The sequence below is a fragment of the Fistularia commersonii genome, chromosome 22, assembly GCF_037954325.1.
Source record: "Fistularia commersonii isolate RoL2024-O1a breed Wild chromosome 22, RoL_Fcom_v1.0, whole genome shotgun sequence".
Lineage (NCBI taxonomy): Eukaryota > Metazoa > Chordata > Actinopteri > Syngnathiformes > Fistulariidae > Fistularia > Fistularia commersonii.
The window spans coordinates 4,090,001-4,105,759 of record NC_141305.1 but is presented as its reverse complement, the minus strand read 5'-3'; the positions used below and the strand labels follow the sequence as shown (position 1 = coordinate 4,105,759).

Below are 15,759 nucleotides of genomic sequence, written 5' to 3'. Positions count from 1 at the left end.
GTGGAGGTTCTCAGTCATCCAGGTCACGGTGAATTTTGATCAGAATCTTCTCATAGTGGAAACTGGACACTATATTTGGAAACTCCCCACATGCCATTAAAACGGAAGAAGCCTCTCGAATGAGGGGTTAAATGTCTTCAAGTGATGAAATATCCGTCCAGTTGCCAAGACGAGACGATTTTGACAAAGATATATGGGGTAGGCGCTTCCATCTCACAGCAAGAAGGTCCCTGACTTGTTTTCCCTGTATCTGCATTGGTTTCCTCCTACAGTCCAGTGCATTGGAGACTCTAAATGGCCCAAAGAGTGAGAGGGCCAATACTTGTATGCTTCTAAATCTGCCCCTGCTATTTACTGGCAACCAGTCCGAGGCCAACCCCGCCTTTTGCCCAATGACAGCTGGGATCGACTCCAGCACCCATGCAACTCTGAGTGCACGATCAACGGTACAAATAACTGATGAGGTATGATGGTCATCAGCTGTAGTAGCTTTTTCATGGCAACTGGACTTTCTCTCCTTGGAGACGTTCCTCCTGTCATTCCAGAGGCTTCTTCAGTTCAGAAAGGGAGTTTCGGATACATCGCTGCTGGTCTGGCCGTTGGTCAAGGTTGACATTGTTTGTTATGTTAATGAATGACTTTTGTGTTTGTCGTTTGACGAATTCCAGGGAGTCACCCTAGTTAGAATCTGAACAGGTTGGCTAATTGTGAGGCTAATTTTCAGATTGCGTCAAACTAAAGAAGTCCGTTCGCTCACTCGGGCTGAGGCTCTGCGGGGAGTCGCCGGGTTTGTGTCGTCGATTTTCCCCCCCTGGTGGACGACCGACGGCTCGGGACGGATTTATTTCGTGTCGAAGGGCGAACGCGACAGACAGGGATGGAAACGGCCGAAACAAAGGGCGTCTGGAAATGAAATAGAGCGATCTGTGGACTTTCAAGGACTTGAAAAACCCATTACTTTTAAGGATTTCAATCCGAGACGTCAGGGTGTCAATCGATTGCGGGGGCAAAAAAAAAAAAAAAAATGATCCTCAAGGCTGAGGATCTAGTTAGTGGAGGGAAAAAAAACACGGACACATAACACAATAAGACGGCTACGTGATTTTTATTCATATGAAATATCATTCCACGGACAGAGAACATCGGGTGGCGTCGATGAGCGGACATCACACGGTCAATCCAAGAGCTAAAGACGAGTACCAAAGTCCAGCACGATGAAAACAGAACACCCAGAAGACTATCAACAGTTTCATACAACTTTTTTTTTTTTTTGTCCTTTTTTTTTCCTCATCGCTTGGAAGAAAATAAATAGCGGTTTAAATACCCTTTGTTCCGACGATAAATAACGGAAAAAAATACCTCAAAGAATAAGGCAACAAATCAAAGTTTATTTTAGCTCCGCTGCCCACGAAAGCGTCCGCCTCCCCGAGAAGGTAAAAGAAAAGAACGAGACGATGTGCGTTTGTCGTCGGGCCGATAATCTGTTCCGTTCCATCGCGTTTTCCTCGGAGAGCAGGTAAATAAATCTGCGGTAAAAAGGACAAATTTCACGCCCCGAACGCAGCTTGAGATGGATGGACAATCATGGCGGTGGGTGAGCTGTTGTGCGCTGCAGCGCGACTTAAAGTGCAAAATGGAAAAAAAAAAAAAAAGCTATTAAATAGGTAAATAACCAGACCCCTTTTTCTTTTTCCTTTTTTTTTTTTTTTTTTTTTTTTTTTTCTTCGCCCTCTCTTTTCGTTTCTTGGTGTGTTTTCCCCGGGGAGTTGACGTTGACAAATCGCCCGGGAGCGTCTGGATAAGGGTTATCTCCAGGCTGGCTCTCAGCGATAAGATAACCCCCTCAATTTTTATTTCATTTATTTTTTTTTGTTTGTTTTGGCTGTTATTCTGCCTGGTGTAGCTGCCAAGAGCAATGCTATAAAAAAAAAAAAGAAATAAATTATAAGAATGTGAATAATTTATAATATTAATAGCAGTTCCCTCCTTTCCAAATAAAAAAAAAAAAAACTTTTAAAAATTACCTGCGAGTAGTAAACTTTCCTGCCTCCTATCTGGAGTCGCTGTGGGATTTATTCCTTAAATCTCTCCTTGTTTTTCACCCCGCCCCGTCCCCCTCCCGGAAAAAAAAAGGCTTTGGTTGAAGTCGGGTTTAGAGTATGTACAGATGCACATTTACACGTCGTCCAAACGCATGCACCCCGGCCCGAAGTCTCGTGGCGTTTCACAGATATTAACGTCTTTATTGCAACAGTTCGGACCGTCCGGTCGAGCGGCGGCGCCCGAGGACGCCTCCGATAACCATCGTGTGTCGAATCTGCTCGAACACCAGGGGCCGTTAGCCACTTTCGTACTGCGGGAACTTTCAGTTTTCGCAGTTCCTCGGATCATTTCAGGAACTCGTCCAGGGATCGTCGACCCGCGGCTCTTTTTAATAACTCAATAATTCAATTAAGATGTATTTTATATCAGTTCATTCATTTTTTTTTTTAGATTTCGTTTTAAATTTGAAGATTAATGTTAACATCTAAATAAAAATTTAAAAATTCAATAAAATAAAAAAAAATAGGCGTGTGACACTTTGTGGCGACACCTGCTGGTGTGCGATTTCTTTTCGAACCCAGAGTAGGTCAACTATGGAGAATTCTAAGAAAAGAAAGAAGAAAAGAGAACGTTCAATATTAGCTGGGCAGATTCATTTGCTACAGGTTTACCAGCGCGCTCCGTATGTAGTGAGAAGCTTGCGAACAACAAAAAGTCAAATGTCGAAAGAAATTTCTAGAATAAACACGCAGATTTTGCACAAAAGCGGAGATGAGAGGAAAAAAAAAACAGTTTCAGAACCGATGCGGAAGGTTGATCTGAGCAAAAATCACTGCAAGAATTGGATGATGAAATGTAATTTGTAAAAATGTGAAAAAAAAAACCCAACACATTTGGTTTATAGATAGCATTAAGGAAAAAAATACAAAAAAAAAAACGTTTTAATTGCCGTGTTAATTCATTTTAAATTTCAAAAGGGTTGTTTTCTTTACTGGTGATCCAAATGGCTCTTTGGTAAAGGTTGCCGACCTCTGAACTATTTGTTGGTGCATTCGGACAGTGGAGGAAACAAGGACAGAGAATCCCAGCTTCGACAACCGATTTCGGCGCGGTCTTTATGATAAAGGTGCCGAAGACACTATCATTTAATACCTTTTATAAAACTAGCGCCGTCAGTTGTCGGCTGTTTTCTTGCGACGAGATGGAAGAAGAGTTCCGAGCCCTTCTGGCCTGCAAGACACGGGTTTCCAACGACATTTTGGCCAAAATATGTGCAGCGTTAGCTAACGGCTAACGGGGTTCTTCACACAGCTAAGTATTGCATGGTTATTATTCCCGCTGTGCAGAAAAATGAATCCTGCGGCAACTTCGCTTTCAATCTTCCTCTTCCTCTTGTCGGTGGTTTGTTTTTTTGAGCGTGACCCCGACCGTGCTCCATTACCGCTCGTGAAAAACTACAAAACAATTCCCCGGGAGGAGGCTGGTTCCTGGACTGTTTTTCAAAAACCACGTTCTTTGAACCTTTCTGTCCGAAAGCGGCTAACGGCCGAACTCATGAATTGAAAAGTGCTATAGATGTTTTTCTCCCTACTTTTCAAGACTTTAACAGTTAATAGGTCCGTTGACGTTCATAAATATTCCTCTTTCTTCACATATGTATATATTCTTTATAATATAATTTTTTTTTGACTTACATTTATTGCTCTATAGCAACACGTCCGGACACACAACAACCGACAGAGGGATGCGCTCCGGCACGCTTGCGTCCTCGCCGTAATTTCGGACGCGTTTTATTTAAGCGGATGGAGCGACAGGAGTGTCGGTGTTGTCTCGGTTGGGGCGGGACGGGGGGGTCGAGGGGGGGCAACTTTCCCGCAGCTTATATAATTCCTATATATTACATTGGTACGTAATATATGCCTTACAAGCGTGAAGGAGAGCAGCCCTTCGTGGTCATGCAGTCGTATCCGCGTGGAGGTCGCCGACACGTCGCGCCGTGTCGCTCACAGTAGAGTAAACTGGAAACACAGTCAGAAGGATCAATACATTGATAAGTTACGAATGCGTCAATACGACGGTTTAAATCCATGCAGGTCATGCATAGATGATGGTGGTCGTCGTCCTGGGAGCGCTCCCGCCGCCGCCGCCGCCGCCACCCAACAAACCGCCTCTCCCTCCCGCTCACCTGTGCGTGGATCTAAATGAAACACCGTCCACCTGATACGAAAACACTTGACAGCCCCCCAACACACACACACACACACACACACACACGCACGCGCGCACACACACATTTCACAGACTTCTCTTCACTTTTCGCTAATAACCCTGCGCTACACTGGACGAAAAACGACACAGGACAGTCACGACACGTGTCTCTACAGCCGCCGCCGTGCCGGACACCTCAGGACGCGACGACCACGACTAATTGTTGCGTTACGAAGAGTGATATGTGTCGTCGGCGGTTTCCACGGCTCACTTCGACCGGCGAGGCCGCGCCGTCGTTGAGTTGTCGCGCCGGTCGCGCCGAAGTCAAGGGCTGAGCTGTCGTGCGGCGGCGCCACGGTCCGTCGGGGCTCTTAGCTGTTGTGTGTTTTTGTTTGTTGTTGTTCAAGATTGGATCTCCACAGTCCGGTTGTCCGCGCGGCAGCCGTTGCGGCGGCCGAGGCCTAAAGGCTGCGGCGGCCCGTTCCTATTTCATGCCGCTCCGCAGCACCTGATTGGCCGCGATGAGCATGACGCTGATGATGAAAGCGATGGCGAAGGCGCAGATCAGGCTCTTGCGCACGCAGGTTTGCTTGACTTGCTGCGTCGGGCTCGAACCTGCGTGGAGGGGCGAGGAGAAGAGCCGGTGTTATTGTGAAATACCGCTCGAGCGTTAAATCATTTCCGAGCGCTCGCGAGATGAGATTATTTCGGCCGGCGCGCGGCACAGATTGAAACACGGATGTGAAGTTTTGTAAGGTGGACTGACGCGCGACCGGCGCGCTAATAGGATGCCCGTCAAAACACACACGGCGAAAAGTCCAGATTGGTCTGAAGCGTAAACAGAGAGCGTGTCATGACCGGTGACAGAGCACAGAAGACAGCTGCTGTTTGTTTTTTTTTTTGAAGGGATTTTATCGAGGGTAGCACAGTGGCTCATTGGTTCACGAATCCAAATTAAGGTACTTTTCTAAAAAAAGAACGTGAGCTTTCCTGCTCACCTACCCCCTTCCAGAACTCCAAACAGTTACCGGTTGTTCGATGAAGAGATCTATGCAACAGTGAAGGTTCTGGTCTTGGGCAACCGGACTCGGTTTCCATCCATGACGACGTTTCGTCCTCTAGAGAAGCTTCTAACAGACCATAACTGCTGGGGTTGGGTGCTGGTCCAAGCTGGGGTCATGTTTTGCAGAAACTAGGCTGAATGCGGTCGTTTTGTCAACATACCCGTCGCTATGTGTGCGTCGTTTAAGGAACGAAGGTACCGCTTTCTCGCGGCTAAACTGAGTTTGCATCCTGGATTGGTACCGTTCAACCATGTGCTAAACATAGCAAGGAGGCGGGGGCTTGGGAAGTTCCAGTCGTCCCCTTGGAGCCTTTATTCCTGATCTTCTGGAAGTGTCGTCTAGCAAGATCTCCGATGCTCCCCTGGCGCTGCTGAGCGGCTGCCAACTGCTCCCGGTTCATCCGTGATGAGTTTAACGCGGTTGTCTATCTTCCAACCAATGACTGCCCAACCTCTCGCTCATTAGCGTCACAAACCCTTTCAGCTCAGACCAACAGCAACCCCAGCGGCTAAGTCCCGTTGCTATGATAAGATCGAATGATTGTTTACGCAGTAAAAAAAAAATGAATCGTACTCTTTATTTTGCGTCCAATTCTCCGTATGTGCGATACCTCCGTTGTCTTCCGGTGTCTTAAATGTTTTACAACCCCTACTTATACACAAAATTACATCATGAGCTGCTTTTCAACGAAAAGCAATTCCCCCCTGAGGGGATCAATAAAGTATTCTGATTCTGATTGGAATCATATTTCATTCGTGTTGCTTCCAGCACCGGAAAAGCCGCCGTCGTTTGTTTTTTCCGAGACGGGCGTCCAAATCTTTGGATGAGTATGTTTCGGCTTAGATGGCGCTGACGGAGGGGGTGTGAAGGACGACGGAGCCCCCTCTTCCTCCTTCCCTTGCGTGTTTCCTTTTGAAAATCTATCGGCTGCTGCGCCGCTTTTTATTTTCTTTTTCTTTTTTTTTTTTTTTTTTTTTTACGACCGGGCTTTCGCTTCCCTTCGGAGCAGCGTCTTCCATTAAAATAAAGAGCGGGAGAAAAAAAAAGAGTTTTCCAGGCGAAGGAGAGACGAACGAGCGAGGCTCTTGCAGGCGTTCAATATAGACTCGGACTGGCCCGCCAAGACGGAGACGGGTGCTATTTTCTTTTTACCCTCAGGCTCACGTGCTACCGTTTGATTAGAAAGTACAAAAGGAAACACTATAGAATCTGATACTGTATATGAAATATGTCTGTGAGGGTTCTCAGTCCTCCAAGTCCTGGTTAGTCGTTGACAGGTCTTGTCATGGCAACTGGACATTTTTTTTTTTGGCGTTCCTCCTCTCTTCTGAGAGGGTTCTTCAGTTCTCACAAATCATGGGGAGTTTCCCATACACGCCTGCTGGGGTATGGATCAGACGCTTGTCCATGTCAAGAGGGTCGGGTATGTTAACCAGCAACCAGGTGGACTGGAGATGTATGTCTTTTGGGGAACTAAGATACAAACTCCCGGGAGTGGGAATCTGAACAGGTCACCATGAGGCTAGTATTTAGACCTTGTGACACAAAAGAAATCCGTCCCTTCACTTGCCAGAGTGCCGACATAGTTGTCCACAAGGGAGTGGCCCTTGTCCTTCAAGTGGTAGGTGGACCGTGGACAACCAGGTGGACTGCAGATGTATATATGTCTTTTGGGGAACTAAGATACAAACTCCCGGGAGTGGGAATCTGAACAGGTCACCATGAGGCTAGTATTTAGACCTTGTGACACAAAAGAAATCCGTCCCTTCACTTGCCAGAGTGCCGACATAGTTGTCCCCAAGGGAGTGGCCCTTGTCCTTCAAGTGGTAGGTGGACCGTGGACAACCAGGTGGACTGGAGATGTATGTCTTTTGGGGAACTAAGATACAAACTCCCGGGGGTGGGAATCTGAACAGGTCACGGTGAGGCTAGTATCTAGACCTTGTGACACAAAAGAAATCCGTCTCTTCACTTGCCAGAATGCCGACATAGTTGTCCCCAAGGGAGTGGCCCTTGTCCTTCAAGTGGTAGGTGGACCGTGGAGTCCTGAGCTGAAGCGATGGCTCTCAGGTGTCGGGTCACCGGTTTGCGCAGAGGTTGTTCTGTTTCACCAATATACAGCTCATCGCAACCCTGGCTGCATTTGACAGCGGACCCACCATCTCGACCTTGAGTCCCGAGTGTTCGCTCCCTGGACTGCACAGGTCAGGGTGTTGAAATGTACCCATTGAAAACCCTTCCAAATTTTTTCCTCGTGTTCTGTTGGAACTGAAGACGCCTCTTGAATGACGGGAGGAACGTCTTCAAGAGAAACTCCAGTTGTTCCAGAAACAAGAGTTGTCTGTGATTTTATATGAAGTAGTACCATGTTGCCCCAGAGTACTTCTAAGTCTTTGTCTTGCTTCCAACAATTTGATTAACGAAATTTAGCCTCAAACATTGGACAAAAAAGATGGCGGCCCTTACTGTCTATGTCCACCTGGCAGTCCTCCGGGTTCTTTATGTGATTCTCCTCCGTCATGATGATGTTCTCGATGTCTTTCATGGAGAGGTGGTCGCAGAAAGTGTCATAGAGAAGCCTCTTCAGCTCCTCCACTGTCAATTTCTGCATGTCGCACTGGGTACACATCTGAATATCAACATACAGACAAGCGAGTGTTCGTGAGGGCACAAACAGGAAACGCCACACAATCACATCAAGCAGGGAGTCGACAATATCTGGAAAATCAATTTCTAAAAGTGGCGATTGCTCAAAATTGGACGGCGAGCGCAAAACAGGACGGGATTTATCCCCGTGTGGCGTTGCTCCCTGTCAGGCTCGTCCACAGACGGGCCGGTAACGGTGTTACGAGCGTCCGGCCGGCGTTTCGCAGGTTGTCTGTTTGAGCGGACGGCTTCCATTACGGCGTTTTGCAGCTTCTGCGCTGATGGAGCTGGTTTCTCTGGACAGCCACTCCAATTTATGTGACATCTTCAGGCAAAACAGGCTTTTAGAATGACGGAAAAATGGAACCGAACTCTGGGAGAATCAAAAAGGTCTTTGTCCTCCGAGGGCCTGATTCGCTCAATGATGTACGGTCTGATATAGCATTTAAACTCGATTTGAACTGCAGAAAACAAATCAAACTTTCGGGTCTTCTCAAGAGTATCGCTATGTCTCCGGTTCCTTACGCCTTCACGAAGGCGCAGCGGGAGACCTTTCCTTGTCGACCGCACATATGCTAGAAAAGCAATGTGGATCTCGGGTTCGGACTGAATCGATTGAAGTTCGGGACACGCTACGCTGCTGTCGCCATGGTTACCGACAAACAGATGGCTGTTGTTCGCGCGGCTATCTGCTCCGTCCTCACTGTCGTCTAGTTTGGCTTCCTTTGACATCTTTGTTTTGCTGCTATTCCCCTGATTCCTGTCAGCTTGCTCTTCTGATGCTACTTCCTGTGTCCTGCTTCCTCTGTTTTCATTGGCTGTTGGTGACATGTGATCGCAATCGGGCTGGAGATCAGCACAAATCGCTTTGGCTCAAAGGGTCGAACATGTTTGATTAACAGCAAAGGAGGTAAATTCGGATCCGTCGCCCTTGCGCCAACTAGCCTTGCCCACTGGTCCCTACTAGCCCCGCCCCCTGCCCCACACTAGCCCCGCCCACTTGCCCAAACTACTACTGGCTAGTACCAAATCTGCCCGAACGTGAATCCCGGGGTTAAATCCGACGAAACATCTCGTAGTGTGTGCTTGGCTAAATGCTCACGTTCATGTTTTGAACGGTTGAGGATTTCATTTGCATGGTCGGGGACGAGGCGATCAGACCGACTCAGAATAAAGGCTTTGAACGAATCACCGAATGAGATCAAAACATTCCTCACCTGCTCAAAGGAAAAAAAAATAGGGCCCTTGTTTTAACAAACCTGTTATTACACAGTAATTATACAGTAATTACACAGTACTCATACAACTTACATAAACTTGAAAAAATGGCAATTCCTTTAATAACGTAATCATCCTTGGTCTTATGAAACATACAATTTCAAGGCTTTGTAATAACTTCCGCCACACCGAGCTATTGCATGTGGCGGCGTCAGGGTATGACTATGTAATAAACTCGTGGATTTTGTCATAAGCATCCGAAATAGATTTTTTTTTTTTGATTACTCAACAGTTACAATGTACATAGTTTTGAAACAGTCGTTATTTGCCTGACTCAGAACCTTCCTTCCCGCCTAACTTACAAGGGTTTTCATAGTGTAATAAAGTTGTAATAACATGGTAATAAGCACCTTCCAGAAAACCGAGTCAAAGTCTGTCCCGTTGAACTTATCTGGCAACCCGGCCGCCGTCAGCTTCGGGCCCAGGAGCGTGACGAACTCCTCAAAGTCCACCTGGCCGTCGCCTGCAGGGGGACACGGAGCACGTTCAGGTTCGCCGGCAAAGAGAGGGATACTTTTTTTTTATGTGCTTTCTGAGCTATGGTGGAATGTGTGTGTGTGTGTGTGTGTGTGTGTGTGTGTGTGTGTGTGTGTGTGTGTGTGTGTGTGTGTGTGTGTGTTTGCTTCACCATCCATGTCCAGTCTCTGGATGATGACCTCCAGCTCCACCTCATTCGGCATGTAGCCCAGCGAGCGCATAGCCATCCCCAGCTCCTGCTTGGAGATGAAGCCGTTCCCATCACGGTCGAACACTTTGAAGGCCTCGCGAATTTCTGTTGAGACACAACCGGACGGGCTGAGGCGCTCCTTCTACACACACACACACACACACACATTTTCTGCACCGAAGGACGCAGAAAAGCTGACGGGAAGAAAATAACACCGTCTGAATGTGTCTAAAGGTCATTTAGAAACAGCTAACAGGTAACTAGAATTAAAGCAATCCAACTCAGATTTTTAAAAATTGCAAATAATGCAATAAACTAGATTTTACCACTGATTGAATTTAGTGGTAGTTTTTAAATAATGTAAAAAAAATAATGAATAATGCAATAATACAATAATCAAACCCGCACTAACAAGGTTATTTGCAGATTTGATGAAGGAGATAATAATGTAAAAAAATGCAATAATGAAACTGGTAATAATGAGATCATTTGCAGAATTCATTTCAATAAGAAAATGTTCAAATATATATAAGAAATGTCACTTTTCATAATCAGGTGATTAGTATTGTCAAGAACGGCACCTTCAAATAAAATGCATTGTTATTCCTATTTTTTAAAAAACAATTTAAAAAACAATAATTACACTTGTAATAAACAGGTTTTAGTAGAATTTTAGTTTTAAAAAATGTGATGATTGAAATGGTTGTAATCGGGTGGTAATAGATTAAAACATTTTAAGTATAATTTTACATTTTAATTATATTATCTTTTGATCAATAACTACCGCTATGTAGTTATTGAGTTAAAAAGATAAAAATAGAAAAACTGGAAATAACCACTTAATTAGTGGAATGTGTTTAAGTTAAAAAAATGTATTTAATTAAAAAAAAAAAAATCTAATTCTTTTAACAGACAGGGAGATGGTGTGCTGCATTCTCTGCCCCCATAATATAGAAATTTAGATTTATGTATATTTTCATGACCCCAAAACTCCAAACTGTGAATATTTCACGCCTCCAGAAGGTGGAGTTGCTTATCAGTCACTTCCTGGATGCAAAGTAAAGATTCGGAACGCGCCAAAGTCAAAGAGGATGAATTATAGATGAAGGCTGATCCTTGTTTTTTTTATTTTATTATCATTTTCCTGCATAAAACAGGTCCTGATAAGGTTTCCATTAATTTTTTTGGTTGCCAATATTTAACTCCCCAGGAAAGGAAACGTAATGTGAGCGTCCGTCGCTGCTTCACGTCCCCAGCTCCTCGCAAGACCTCTGCTTTTAACGTGTTTGAAAGTAAAAACATCTTTTTCGGATACGTTGCTATGGGAGACCACTGCAGACTCGGGGGGGGGGGGGGGGGGGGGGGATCTTGACATTCAGAAAAAATGTCCTTTCAGAATAGTTCAGTTTATTAATTCCAAATTTGATCACTGGTATTACTGTCCTCTAAATGCAGCTGCGATCTGGAAACACACACACACACACACGAACCACACTATATCGGCAATCTCTCTTAAGCTAATTTAAAAACAAAAAAAAAAAAAAGTTTTCTATGGAATCATTCGACTGCTAATAATCAGATAATTAACAGAATGTGGTGAGGCTAATTATATAAAAATGACATTATTAAAATGGCAATTAGCAGAATGTGATGGAGTAAATATTGAATAGTTAAAATTGTAATAGCTAGGAAATAAGGAGGATGTGATGAGGGGAATAAAAACAGATAATAATCAGGTAATAAGCATTCTGTGATTAAAGTAAATATTTTTTTCAATGTAACAATTCCACCGGTGGAAACCAGGTCATGACCAGAATATGTGCAATTAAATTAGAAAAAAATTAATCAGGCTGGTGATCATCAGATAATTAGCAGAATGTGATGAAGTATAGAAATAAAGTTTAAAAAAATAATGGAATTATTGCATTACTAATAACCAGGTCATTACCAGAATGTGCGCAAAAAAATTAAATGAGAAAAAAAAATTGAAAATGCAATAGTCAGACTGTTGATCATCAGACAATTAGCAGAATGTGATGAAGTATGAAAATAAAATAGAAAAAAAATAAAATAATTATTTCACTGATAAAAATATGGTCATTACCAGAATGTGAGCAAGAAAAAAACGTAAAAATTGCGAAAATTAAACTGGTTATTAAAAGGCAAAAACAAAAATTTAATGAGGAAAAAAAAATTGAAAATGCAATATTTCAAACTGTTCATCATCAGACAATTAGCAGAATGTGGTGGCGTATAAAAATAAAATTTAAAAAAATGAATATTTCACTGGTAATAACCAGGTCATTACCAGAATGGGTGCAATTAAATGGGAAAAAAAATGAAAATGCAATAATCAAACTGGTGATCATCAGACAATTAGCAGAATGTGATAAAGTATATAAATAAAATTAAAAAGATAAATAAATATTTCACTGGTAATAACCCGGTCATTACCTGAATGTGAGCAAATAATTAAGAAAAAAAATGTAAAAATTGCAATAATCAAACTGGTGATTAATAGGCACTTAGCAGAATGTGATGCAGTAAAAAAAATCCATTTAAAAAATACAATAATTGCACAGATAGTGAACGGATAATTAGCATTCAAAGGCCGTTTTTGTTTGGTCTTAATTTAATTACCGTCATCTAAATGCAGCCGTTTCAGCAAATCACCCGTGATCCGGGACGTGTCACATCCTGCCGTCACACACACGCATTGGATCGGCCGCCGGAGCAAATCCCGGCGCCGTCTCGTACCACGCGGGTAATCTCTCTCTAATCCGCCGTTTTGTTTTGAAATCTTAAAAAAAAAAAAAAAAAAGCCATCGGTTTTACATTATGTAATAAATGTTTTATAAATTAGGTTTTAGGGAAATCGGTTTGAGAGGAAGTCGTCGGAAGCCGTCGCCAAAAGACAGCGCGGACGGAATCCAGCGACCCCGTGACCCCTGTAGATGAATATAACAATAATAATAATAATAATAATAATCAATAAATGAATGAACAAAAGAAAAAAATCTCCGACTAGGAAATATTGCGTAAAATGCATCCTGACATTCTGCGTGGCGCCCGACTCCCACGGATAGTAATCGAGTACACAGAACCAATCCGCAAATTCAAAGACAATTTTATTTTTCTCTCCCAGATGTGATATTTTTCCGGAGCCTGCAGGTGTGTGTTCTCTCTCCCTTTACGTCCTCCGGTGTGATCACATTGTTTGTACAATAACAAAAAAAATAAATAAATACCCGGGCATCCACCTGAGGTCCCGGTACCAGCAGGCAGCCGATGAGAGGCGAGGAAAAACACACACGCATACACACACACACACGCGCAAACACACACATATCGCCACGTTGCAGGAAGCAAACACTCTTAAATGAGGTGCCAAAACAATTTTAGCAAATAGTCTATCTCCTCCGAAAGCTTTATTTATTGATCCGAGGCCAAGGTGAACAGGCTCTCCAAGCGTGTGTGTGTGCGTATGTGTGCGTATGTGTGTGTGTGTGTGTGTGTGTGTGTGTGTGTGTGTGTGTGTGTGTGTGTGTGTGTGTGTGTTTTTTTTTATGAGACAAAAAAAAACTAAAGAAACCCAACATGGCAGTTAATGAAATAAAGCCTGGTTAGTTTCTGGCAAAGTCAAAAGACACTTCGGAAAAACACGCGTGGGTGGGTTTCAGATGTGACACACACACACACACACACACACACACACACACACACACACACACACACACACACACACAGACTCTCTCACACACACACATTCAGAGTCCTCCCCAGCCAGACTGCTTATAACATAAATTTAGCATTCAGCTGAAATTGCATTGTATTCATTTCCGCTTGTTGTGTTATTAAAAGCATCTTTCATCTGTTTTCATCCTTTATTTTGTCCACTTTATCTACTTCTACCTTTTTTAAAAATTCCCTTACATTTCGGTTTATTTTTCAAACCTCAGTTCTGGATTTTACGAGGGGGAGTGGTGGTCTAATAAATCACTAAAGCGCAAAAGCTTCTTGTTATAGGCAAATCCTTCTCCAATATATTTTATTAATTCACCCCAGATTCTGATAATGAGCTTTTTTGTGTCAAATGATGACTTTGTTACCATTACATTTGTATAACATGTATCATGCAACATGTAATTTTTCTTTTAATTCTCATTTAATCACATATTTTTCTCCAACATCTCCAGAAGGAAATATTATTTATTCCCCCTGTTATTCCCCGGACTGTTGAGTCCTAAAAAAAAATTAAAAAATTCAAAGAAAGCACAGATTGCCCGGGTGAGTCGCTCCGATCCGAGAACATTTAACGGTCGCCCGGCTTCCGAAACAAACGGATGTAAATCCGAGGCCGGGCCGAGCCAAATCCCGCCAGAACGGCCGGGATCTTATCACGCCAATTTACTTAATTAATATTCGTATTTTGGGTTCAACAAATGGATCGAGGACGGAGGGTCTGTCACTCCTGCCGTATGTGGGCGCCGGCTTGAGGAAATTGCATCTCAGAAGTCGTGGAGTTGAAATTGTCCAAAAGCGAGAAAATGTTTGATGCATGTATCACTATGTATTTATCACTACATTTATTACAATGTAGTAACAAGTTTATTACCAAGTAGTAACACCAGTATGCCAATGCGATGGAACATCCGCTATGTCATTTTATCTTTATTTTAATATTGCATATTCTGGGCACGTCCGTTTATTTTTTTTGTTTCGTCGCCATGGTGACAGGGGAACCCGTCGACGCCTGTGGCTGAAGCCCTCGGGGAGGTTTGCATCCTTGTCCTTAAAAAAAAGCACCCGGATTTTGGGGATTTTTAAGGGTAAAATGTAGGAATTCTCCAAGCTGCGCTCAACCTTGGCATTTCTCCAAGGTCAGATTTTTAAAACTTCCTATTGGCTAGTAGTTTCCCGCGCCGGGCCCAATTAAATCGCACCAACTGTCAGATTCCATTATGTTTGGACTTTCTTTTTGTTTTTTTTTATTTTTTTTTGAGCAGGGAGGGGGGGGTTTGCATCTTGATTTATTTATTTATATTTCTTTTAAAGTTGGAAGCTGCTGACGCATCAAGCAGCTGGACTCTGGGGCGTCCCTGCGGGGGGAAGACGGAGGGGGTTTTTGCAGCGAGCTGCTGGGATTTGCTTTGATGACGAGCGTTTGGTTGCCGCTTCTTCAAAAGATCCGGCGAAACCCCCACGGCGGAGAGGTGAAGGAGACGGGACGGGACGGCGGGGGGGCGTTCATGGCCGGGTTATGTTGACGTTAGAAAGAACAATGAAAAACAAAGCATAGTCAACAGTATTATTCAAATATATGTATACAAATACATTATATATACATAGAGAGGGAGAGAGAGAGTTAGCAAAGGCTGAAATGAGCCGATTCATTATCAAAATATGAATTAAAAATGTACGTACGTATATATATACATATATATATAGTGAATATTATGGACAATAACATAGAGAAAAATGTATGCACAGACTGTGAAGGATATAAAATATCTGTACACAAAATACACAAGTTAAAAAGAAAAAAATATATATAGATGATTATTTTATATACACACATATATATATATATATATATATACACACACACACACACACACATATGTATATATGTGTATATATATATGTGTATATATGAGTGTTTATACATATATATGTGTATAGGAACTTTATTGGTCCCTTGGAGGACTCCTCTGGGAATTGTGTGTGTTTATATATATCTACATATGTATATATACACACAAATACATGTATATATATATATATACATACATGTATATATGTATATATATACATGTGTGTGTGTATATATATATGTATGTATATATATACGTA

The 15,759-nt window shown here is 43.1% G+C and overlaps 1 protein-coding gene across 1 annotated transcript in view; it reads right to left on the bottom strand.

Moving 5' to 3' along the window:
- Positions 1–1,088: 1,088 nt before the first annotated feature.
- Positions 1,089–15,759, bottom strand: part of cabp7a (calcium binding protein 7a) — a 26,494-nt gene continuing 11,823 nt past the window's right edge. The window contains exons 2-5 of the mRNA XM_086169255.1: positions 9,868–10,011; positions 9,590–9,702; positions 7,782–7,944; positions 1,089–4,866 (exon numbers count right to left, since the gene is read on the bottom strand). Coding sequence (XP_086025381.1) covers positions 4,736–4,866; positions 7,782–7,944; positions 9,590–9,702; positions 9,868–10,011 — 551 coding nt within the window. The 3' untranslated portion in view covers positions 1,089–4,735. The remainder of the gene's footprint in view (positions 4,867–7,781; positions 7,945–9,589; positions 9,703–9,867; positions 10,012–15,759) is intronic.